This window comes from Rosa rugosa, chromosome 5 (genome assembly GCF_958449725.1).
Source record: "Rosa rugosa chromosome 5, drRosRugo1.1, whole genome shotgun sequence".
Classification (NCBI taxonomy): Eukaryota; Viridiplantae; Streptophyta; class Magnoliopsida; order Rosales; family Rosaceae; genus Rosa; species Rosa rugosa.
In genome coordinates this window covers 8,209,509-8,220,785 of record NC_084824.1, presented here as the reverse complement: position 1 = coordinate 8,220,785, position 11,277 = coordinate 8,209,509, and the positions used below count along the sequence as shown (strand labels likewise).

The following is an 11,277-nucleotide window of genomic DNA, read 5'->3' as shown; positions in this document are numbered from 1 at the left end:
ATCCCAACCTAATTAGCTAAACCCTCATTTTGTGTGTAGGATTGGATATGCAAACTGGTGTATGAAAAGAAAAAATGAAAACTAACTTCTAATTATGTCTGAGTTGAAAGAAAGTGGATGGATTGGCCATAAGAGCAACTCCAACAGTTTCCCTATATTTTGATTTTTCTCTATTTTAGAAAAAAAAAAAAATCTATTTTGCTCCAACAGATTTACTATAACTATCCCCATTTTAGAGAAAGTGAGGAAAGAGAAAACCAAATTCTCTAAATTTGCAACAATATCTAAAGTTTTAAGGAAGAATTATGGAGATTTTAGGGATTGTTATAAAATAGGAAATCTGTTGGAGTTGGAGAAGAAAAAGAAGCTAAAGCTTTGCAGAATTATAGAGAAGCTGTTGAAGTTGCTCTAAAAACTTATTTTTAGCCCATTTTGTAGGAATTAGAAATCACAAGTCTCCTCGCTGTTATTCTTCATTTAATTTATGCGAAAATTGGAAACTAGCTTATACTTTATCTTTAAACTCAACAAGTTATATATCAACTCAATTTTGTGCATCAAATATGACGCTATTGTGTAACTTTAGGTCAAGGTTTTAAGTTTCTCCGAAACTGCTGAAATTTCCGTAAATTTGAAGTACCGAAACGAAATTCATATGCTATATCATTTCTGTCAGGAGTTTCCAGAAATTTTCCGTATATTTCCACGAAATTTTTAATTTCTGAAATATCCACACACAAAAAATATATAAAAAAATTCACACCGAAATTTTGTCAGAAATTTCTCTAAAATTTCTGTGAAATTCGTTTGTCACTGACAAAATATGAAATTTTGATTTTTTTTTTTCCAATCAAGTTGAAATTGGATACAACAAAACCCTCTTTGCTTTATCTGCTACCAAAGTACTCATGCTCCAAGTCTCCAACCACATCATGATTCTATTTGCAATCATAAGGCAAATTATGAAAATGACAGGGGGAGTGGCAAATCATGGCACTACAACCAATATAGTAGTGATGATCATACTACTTATCCTGGTGCAAATCGTGAATACAATTCTAGAGCTAGGGATGCACAAGGAAGACGCGATAGCCATTTATCTCTAAATGAGTCTTGACTCAATGGACATAGGAACTCAATATAGTGATAACCCTAAACCCATTCCATTCTCATTATCGTCATCATGAAATGAGTTCTACCTCAGAAAGTACTTACGGAATTGGATCAAGCTCACAAGGTGGAAGCACATATGGCCTTTTTGATCATTCTTCGTCCCAAATGCCGTATGCTTCATACAATGAAACACTATATTGGGTAATTCCACAATATCCGATATATGGATTGCATGTGGGAAGAGATCAACACACATACATTACCCATGTGATGAAGTACCAAAATCATTTCCAAAATTCATGTACTTGGGAGCAGTATGCCAGTATTGTATGATACTAAATGGGAGCAGTTCAACCACATTGATCGAACCACATTGTAGTAGCTCTTATTACTAATACTTTATATTGCTTTTGTTGTACTTGTTCATTTTCATTCACAGGGTTTTGGTATTACGTTCCCCCCGTTGTATTTTTCTAATTATTAGTGAAAAATGCGTGATGGCCAAGCCTCCTATTGAGTTCCAGCCATAAAAAAAATAAATCACATTCACATTGTCAATATACAGAACATGTATAATTACATATAGATAAAAACACTAGTTTCTAGTTTAGCAACTTATTACAGTTTTAGTTAATTACTTGTTTATATTAAATATCACAATTCTATTATTTATGTATAATTTTAGAGAGGTTATATTGTAAATAGGTTTATTATAGGTTAGTTTAGTCTATATAAAAGTTTCATTCAAAAATATCATTTTATAAATGCAATTAATGTGATTTCTTTATTTTTAACCGAAATTTCCACCGAAATCGAAACTTTCTTCGAAATTTCCTTAAATTTGAAGTACCGAAATCGAAACTGAAACTGAAATTTGAAACCTTGCTTTAGCTTTAAAAAAGAGAAATCAAATCCGAGATTGGAAAACTCGATGATGGAATCTGATAGATGGGGACCCAAATCTCCAATGGAATTGAATTCCTTAAGATGAACGATAATGACAATTTTCGATTGATGTTGTATTTGTTGAAAAGATTGGCTCAGTCTACCATTGTCTATCTCATCATCATATCGAAATTGACTCATAGCTGGTATAACTCCAAAAACCTCCACATAAGAAAGTGCCTTATCATTCGGCTCGTTGATTCGCGTGTGAGTAAGCAGTGATATGACACACAATGCGCTTAGATTCTTCGTTTCATTATCCAAGAAATTTACGTCTTAATTACTCCTTAATTACTCATTAAACTATGAGCAGAGGTACGAGGTTTGATTCTCATTTTTTTTTTTTTTTTGGGGATGCGAGAGATTACGCAGTTTGCTGTGTACTGTTAGGATTATGATAATTAAGCTCACGTGGTTTTTGCACATTTTAAACCGGAATCTGCTGACCACTGCTTACAATGAGAGCTACGCCACCGACCGACACCGCCACCAGAGTGAGAGTGATTGAATCTTTAACGACAAAACTCCGAATTGGTACACACATTTATCAATCTCTCGGTCTCACCCGCTTCATTAAATTGCTTCAAATATGGTAAACATGGCCAAATAGGAATGAACCATGGACCATCTAAGTTGGGGCATTCAACATTTGGTGTTGAATAGGCTGAATGACAGTGCCAGAGTTTGAACCCTAAATTGGGATTAATGGGCATGCCAAACGGTAAAGAATCATCTGAAAGAGAAAGCTCTGCCAGAAGATATCGGCGCCATCAAGACTCGGCTCATGTCACATTCAATAAAAGAAGATGAAGAAGAATCATGTTTATTCCTTTGTAAAATTTGATTTGGATTTGATACGATGCACAAGAATCAATGACATGTCCCAGCCAGCAGGAGAAGACGACTTTTCAAACTTCCATGGCGCCCGTGTGTCAAAATTTCAACTTTGTAAAATTGGGTCCACTAAATTAGAGCTTACAGACAGTAAAGTAATTAATATTTGATCAGTTAACATTTTACCTCGAACACTCTCACACAATGATCAGCTCCACAAGAAGCAAGCTGTATGCTACTGCAATCTTCATACCTGCGCTTTCTCCACGCCAAACGGCTCACAGAAGAAACATGGCACATCAATGGATCAAACCGTACAACGAGAGCTGCAAGTACACCTGCTGCTAGACCATCGTTGGTTCTGTTAACAGAGAGACTCCACAATTCAATGAGTCCGTTTTCCATTCCAACTGCAAGCAATCCATTATTTTTCTTGGAATCAAGACTAGCCCACGATAGTGCTGTGACGCTACTGCTGAACTGTGGGAGAGTCGCGAGCAACTTAACTGATGAATCTTTTCCAAAAGTCCAGATCTTCACTGTCTTGTCCCTCGAGCCTGTTGCAAATTCATAGCTGCGGGGATTCCAGGAACATGACCATATGATTCTTTTGTGTGCCTCGTGCTTTGCTACCAGCTTGTAACTAGTTTCATCAGTGCCTAAACAGACATAAAAGAAAATATGCATCACAAACTGTTTGTAACAATTGGCTCAAATTGTAGAAAGCAATGTCTGCTCTCAACAAGTGTGATCAAACGGTAACAGTGAAAACAACACTGCCATAATTTCATACCCAACTTATGACCATGTCCCTTGGGTGTTACGGCACTGGAATGGGGTGAACGTAGAAAGGTAAGAGATAACTAAGGAATTAAATATGTAAAACAAGTGCCCTGGAGTCTAGACAACCAGTTTTTAACCCTCAACCTCATCAAGATGTATACAAAACTTGGCTAGACAATGGATGGTATCAACTACTTAATATTTCTTACTTTTTTGTCGAAAAGTTAAAGATGAAAAGGCACTGTTCAGTACTTCATGTAAGCTGTTACTTAGAACTTCAAAAAGAACAAATCCTAAATATTCAGCATACGCAAAATTGGTTGATTAGACACCATCATTACTGGAACAGAGCATAAGGTAAGTTTTAACTAAATATTACCAGGACATCAACCAAATAGTACCTGTTTTGTCAATTGAAAATACAGAGAACTGGCGATCCCTAGATACAGCCAACAGGAATTTGTCATCAAGAGAGAATTCCATTTGTGTAACAGTCAAGCTATGAGACTGCAAGTGACCAACTGCTTTCCAGGAACCAACTTGCCACAGCCATATTTCTGCGACTGCTGCTGATTGGGCCTGCAAAGTTTAGTAGAGTAATGTTATTACTTGGTGATTGTAATTTTATATATAGAGCAAATGCTGCATTCGACATATTTAAAAAGTTACTATAACAATAGACAGTTACTTTCACGAAATTATTTCCTTGAATCTATCTACTTGCAGCAAGTGCTTCATAACTAATAATATAACAGTTGTACAGTGACACCATATACCTTACATGACGAAGCAACAAGCTTCCCTTCATGATCACTGCAAAGAGCAAACAGCTCATTCCCATGACCATAAAGCTTGTGTGATTCTGGCCATAGTGTATGCCATCCCAATTGATCTTCGATCGGAGGTTCAGTCAACACAACAGGAACTGCATCAGGAATGGCTTCAAGGGTGTCAAGGCTATCATTTGGATTCTTCTCTATGGTGTGCTGCTCAGCTGCCAAAAATGAAAATTCCATCAGAAAAATATTACTAATTTTTGTATTTTATAGGATTTAAAACAATGATACTTGCTGGAAGAACCAGATATAAGATACATAAAAGACATAGTATCAATTGCAAGATTTTTTATTTTAAGAATTAAGCTTATGAGAGAGAGAGAGAGAGAGAGGGTCACCATGAACATAAATAGGTTTCTGTGATAGCCCAAGAGCTGACATATTTGCACCCAAAATCTGTACACCCAATTGCATATCTTCGGAAAAGGTAGAGTTTTGTGAAATGGCATGACCCAATGTCTTCAAGAAAGACAAAGGAGCTTCAAACACTCTGGCAACTTTCTCATCGGCTCCACTGACAAAACGATGGTTTCCTTTTCCTTGGATGATGGTGACACAGTTCATATCATGACCATGAACTTGAGGACGAGCAATTTCATGCCAAGAACCCTCATCTCCTACAGATGTTTCATTTTGCCACGGAGAAAAAATTCGTGTCGTCTGCATATTTTGAAAGGATTGTGAGTTATAATTTGACTTCAAGTGATGACAAGTCAAGTTGATTGTTCACATTATATAAATGATGACTAGGTTAAATATCATTCTGTCCAAATGCCTTTATAAAAAAACTACTACTGTCCTGAAAAAAGATCATGCCTTTAAAAACCTCCTCTTGTAAATCCATGCCACAATTCAAAATTCACTTTACTAGGAAAGAATGAAACTTTCATTAGAGTCTACTGTAATATAAGCAACATATTCACCTGGTCATCACTGACTGACAGCAAGTATTCACCAGATCTCCCCCAAGCAATATCAGTAATAGCTGCAAAATGCCCAGATGGAACTTTTTGTGGTTGCCAATTATCTAAGCTAGTACCGACATTTCTCCACAGATGAAAAGATCCACCATACCCATGTGCTAAGATTGAATCTCCACTGGGACTCCAGTGGCCACCATAAAATCCTAGAGCACAATGACTTAATTCCCCAACAGTAACAACATTCATCCAGATACCAGAAGTTTTTTCTGGTTTCCAGATCATCATTGTCTTATCCATAGATGCAGATAAGATGCTCTGGTGTTGACAATAGGTAATCCCTTCTGAAGATACAGGTGACGGAGGTTGCCACTCCACTGAATACACCCAATCCTCATGACCAATTAGAAGAGATTCCAGTGAAATCTGATACGAGGTTGTTCCAGCTACAAGTACAGGGCCTTCTATGTAAGATGCTAAGCTTATTTTTCCTTGCCTGGAACTCTGGCTGCTGTCCAAAGAACCCCGTAAAGCCATCTTCCATATGCGTATGCCTTTGTCTTGTGATGAACTAACAAGTAGAATACTATGTGCCTCACCATCAGTGCATATAGGTAATGAGAAATCCAGACTTCTGATCCAATCTGTATGCCCTTTCAACTCGCAGGCTCGAACAAACTGGGTGTACATATGAAAAAATTCAGAATGTTTTAAGCCACCATATCTGATGTAAATCACAGGGTAGGGTTGATATATGTGATGCCAAATACCTTTCCTCTCCTCTCCCCAGAGTATAGGTGGATCTTGTTATCCAATCCCCCCATGGCCAGGACTAAATGCCCAGCATTCCCAGGCAACTCTGCTAGTGAAAGTGCTACCATTGGTTTTGAACCAACAAATAGAGAATCCAAATGCAATATTTTACAGTCACCTGAAACACCAATCAACCGCTTCAATGCAAGACCAAAGCAAACAAGCAGTTGGAATATACACAATATTGATAAGATGCAGAACCATAGTTGATTTCCTGTATTGTGCAACCCAAATTTTTGCTTGGGAGGGGGAATCTTAGAATGATCATATTATAAGCCTTGATCAACATTACATGCTAATATTATGAAAAATCTAGATTCGCACTAATCCAATCTAGAGGCCCATTCTTTACATACAAGTCTGAAGTGCTTCTAATTTAACAGTTCAATTCCAGAAACACTGTTCTACATTCTTACAACAATGACAATGTCTTGATTGAGATCAGTTTAATACTTTCAAGTAATGATCATTTCAATACACAACATGAACCTATGCATCAAACTATGAACACTTAAGGAAGGGTTTTCAAGAAATGAGTGTGTACAACTAATGATCACCAATGGTAAATCAATCAAATATATAAAAGTGTTTACAAAAAAATCTATCAAATATATAAAACAAAACAGTTTATACGTACTCAGTGAACTTTTGGGCTCACCTTCACCAGTAGATGGGAAAACAACCTCCCATAAATAAACTGTACCATCCGATGAAGTAGACGCAAAGACTGCCTCAGTTTCAGAAACCATAATTCCACTAATGCATGTGACACCCTTCTTGTGTAATTCAGGTATTTGCAATACATATCTCCACTGTAAACAAACAAACAGATAGTAAATGAATTTCACCAATTTAAACAGGAAACCAATATTGAAATTAGAGATAAATACTAAGGAGATAGCCCCAGAGGTAATGCTATTACTCCAAAAAGTACAAATCCTTTGAGATAGTTTCAGCTAACCACCAACTCATTACAAAAATTCTATGTATGTAATGTCACTTTAGTTATCATTTATGAAGAACAACTTAAGATAACACACACAATGAACACCAAACATTACAGCAACAAGATTTTACCTTTCCTTCAAGAGCAGAATACTCCCACAAAATAATGGCACCCCCAGCATCTCCAGAGAGCAAATAATGTCGGTCCAAGCCTTTAGCTGTTGATAAAGGTAAAGCTCTTAGCTTGAACAATGATTCTGAACAGTAAAGTTTGAATGCAAACTCATAAGTAGTCTTACCTTTGAATGCAAACTTATTACTTGGAAGCCATTGGGTGCAATTAACAGAAGCCTTGTGACCCGGAAGCGTAGTCGAAATTTGAGCAGTCTGCACCATTTAGCAGAGGGATTAGCTTCAACACAGAACTGGGTTTCAAATTTACAGAGAAGGAGATATAGAAGAAAGACAAAGATGGCACCTTTGGGTCGAAAATAGCGACGGCGTTTTGGGCGCCGAACGCGACTAAATCACAAGCACCCCATGAGACGTTGTTCACTACTCTGTTGCACCCTGCTCCTATGAACACTCGCTTTACTTCAACCTCACTCCGGCCACCGCCGACGGTGGACATGGTGGAAGATTCGGAGAGAAGGAGAGAGAGCTGTGGCAGAGGCACTGTGTTTAGCAGAGGGCAGGGCGGCTTCAACTGGATTTGATGGTTCGGAGAAGAAAGGAAGAAAGAGTAATTGGGCCGTCAGTCGCTAAAGGCCCAAGGATTTTCAAAAATGAACCCAAGATGTAGAACCTAAACCCTATTATGGGTCAGGTACTAGTGGTACTAGTGAGATTTTAAATTGTGACATTATTTTATTTTATTTTTTAAAGAGGATCAAATGATTTCACTCCTATCCCATGGTGACTCGAACTCATGACCTGGATCTTAGGTAGTGGATGCTCTAACCACTGAGCTAACACCGCTTCGTCTTAAATTGTGACATTTACGATAATGAGATGAAATTAGCTATATATGAATATGATTACCAAATATTAAATGTTCAAGAATTCGAGTGGAGCGTTACAATACACCGAAGCGATGCTCCCAGTATTTTTTCAAACACGTTTCTATATATAATTACAATTATACCCTTCTAACCCTAAATGCCCTCCTTCCTATTTCACTATTTAATGTTTCGTCTCGCTATTCTGTTCTCAAACTGGCCGTCATCTTTCAAATCATATCTTTCTTCGCTTCCACCTCTCAAATTTGTCTAGTTTTTTTCTTTGTTTATAGATATGTCCTCCTCTATTGTAGATAACAAGCTTATATTATGAGGCTTCATGATCTAGCAATCCAGGTTGAGTCCAGCCATCAAAATAATTGGGTAAAAGTTTTTAATTAATGTTCTTGATTTATAATCAATTGGAATTTTCAGTTTTACAATTTAGTGTAAGGATTTAGAGTTTTTATTTCTTAATATTAGATGCATAGGCTTCTCTATCTCAATTTATTATTATATTCATATTGCATAAAAATAAATGTTAATATCTTCTTTCTTGACTAAAATTATAAGGTTAGGATTTCATGATTTTAGAATCAAGCCTTTCCACGTGTCAGGAATTAGGTTTTTTTCATCACACGGTTTAACGTTTTGATGTGAATTAGATTAAAATATTAGGCGCAAGTGACATTTCAGTGTCGATACAAGTGAGTTGTCTAGTTTCAGTGTTCTTCTTGGCTAGATGAGAGGTGAGATATTAATGCTCTGGCGCTTGTTGTCTTTGCCATATAGTGTTAGTCATTATAGAGTTCCAGTGTGAAGTCTAGTGGCCGTTTTTGTGTAAGAGATGTTGCTTAAAACTCCTCGTTGTAAGCAATTCATTATTAATGAAGTTCTTCTTGATAAAAAAAAAAATTAAAATATTAGGAATTAGGAGATTAGTGACATTTCAATTTATGGGATGATTTTTTTTTTTAATAATGAAGTTTCGAACCCAGTCAAGTTAGGAGACTTATTGCCACACCTTTTGAACAAGAAATGCTAGAAAACTTGTCATGTTCTACAAAAAGAAGTCGTAGGAATCCACAAATGACGATTTTGATTGGTTTTTCAAACACAAATTAAGGTAAGATTGCCTTGGTTGCATGTAGAGAGAATAGAAAGATATCTACTATTTCTCTGGTTTCATTGGGAATGTTTTCTGCAAGATGATCTTGCTCATCTGTCTCGGGTGGATCCAACATATCTCCTACATACTCAAACTCACTGTTGTCTTCGACTAATATTGGTAAATCATAAACTTTTACTAGTAGTGTAGTTTTGAACGAGGTCATATCCATAAGTACTGAAGCAAACAATCTAGTATGAAATAAATTGTGGTGCTTAATTAATGTATAGACAAATCTGAAGCAATATATATTCAAATTGACAGTTTTTTGTCTCCTGAGATGAAAGTCTATTGACTTCTGCAAACTGATCAAGGGCAGCATGAGCCTCTAAGAAGTCCTTTGATAGAAGAAGAAGCAAGTTTGGATTGTTCGCATCGCTGAAGGAAGGAGTTCCTTCAGGATCATCAATATATCTATGTTTCAAAGTTAACTAGCTGATTACTTGACTTTGAAACGGAAATATATTGATGATTCTAAAGGAACACCTTCATTCAATAATGCGAACAATCCAAACGAGCTTCTTCTACTATCAAAGGACTTCTTAGAGGCTCATGCTGTGCTCGTTTAGTATGCAGAAGTCAACAGACTATCAGCTCAGGAGATAACAAACTGTCAACTTGAATATATTGCTTCAGGTTTGTCTTTACATTAATTAAGCACCACAGTTTATTTCGTACTGTATTGTTTCCTTCATTACAGATGGATATATGACCTCATTTAAAACTACACTACTAGTAAAACTTTATGATTTAACAGTATTATTTTAGTGAGTTTGAGTATGTAGGAGATATGTTGGATCCACTTGAGATAGATCAGCAAAATCATCGTGCAGAAAACATTCTCAATAAAACTCGAGAAATGGTAGATATCTTTCTAATTCCTCTACAACTAAGACCATCTTACTTTGATTTGTGTTTAGAAAACCAATTAAACCCGTCATATGTGGACTTTTACGGCCTCCCTTTTGCACAACATGACAATTATGTGGACTTTTACGGCCTGCTCGACGCGACTGCCAGATGGGAATTTGAAACCTAGTGGCCTGGCAGTTTCTGGGAGAGGGGTTACGGCTCGAGTCCGACGCTGGATGGTTTTGGCGACGAGCACCGGAAGAAATCTTGGACTCAGTGGGCGTCGGTGCAACGCGGATCGAGTGTCGCTGAGGCACCTCCTGGATCTCCATGACGGGCAGCGTGGTGGAGGGGTTGGACGGTGGCGGCGACATGTTGAATCGGGCTGCTTTCGACTGGTTTCGATGTGGTTCGGTCGGGCTTCGACGTGGGTTGAGGCAGCGAGGTCGGGTCTTGCGGTGCGGCGGCGAGGCTGGAGTCAGTGGCAGTGGCGAGGGCTGGTGCCGATTGCGGCGGTGGGATCTAGTTTCGGGTGGCAGCGGTCAACCATTGGAGGCTGCAGATGGACGGTGGGCTTGGGTCAAGCTTTCATTGTTGGGCCTGAGCTGGGGTTTCCTTCTTGGGCTGTGATTTTGGGCTGGGTTGTTTGACCTAGACCCTATTTATTTTGTTTAAGTTAGTTTTGTTTCAATAATTCCCTATTTTCAGGGACTATCTAGGCACTTGTGTGCATCTAGCTTTAACTATTGGTTTTGGTCTTGTCGACTTAATTCTCAGTGTCTCTAGTTGTACACCAATTGAGGTCTCTAGGCGACTAGATTACTGAGTAATAGTTTGGTTGGGAGGGCCGGATCCTTCTAGCGCCTCCGGCGTAGTACCAAAGGGGGCTCCCATTATGTTTTAGGTATTTAATTGTACAATGAGTATGTCTATTTCTATGTACCACTGTGGGTACTACCACTATCTTCTTGCCTGTCTGATGGCAGCGGAATGGTATGAAACAGCCTATTCTGGCTTATGAATATATTTTCTCGCTCGTGAGCGATTCAAAAAAAAAAAAAAACATGACA

The 11,277-nt window shown here is 37.7% G+C and overlaps 1 protein-coding gene across 1 annotated transcript; it reads right to left on the bottom strand.

The window, feature by feature from the left end:
* Positions 1–2,865: 2,865 nt before the first annotated feature.
* LOC133710606 (elongator complex protein 2) lies at positions 2,866–7,933 on the bottom strand. The gene is made up of 10 exons (XM_062136711.1): positions 7,668–7,933; positions 7,489–7,576; positions 7,322–7,407; positions 6,903–7,056; positions 6,202–6,362; positions 5,435–6,109; positions 4,850–5,171; positions 4,452–4,669; positions 4,077–4,254; positions 2,866–3,551 (listed from the first exon to the last, which is right to left on the bottom strand). The coding sequence occupies exons 1-10, from the start codon at positions 7,818–7,820 to the stop codon at positions 3,067–3,069; spliced, it is 2,520 nt and encodes an 839-aa protein (XP_061992695.1). The 5' UTR covers positions 7,821–7,933; the 3' UTR covers positions 2,866–3,066.
* Between the last annotated feature and the right edge of the window lie 3,344 nt (positions 7,934–11,277).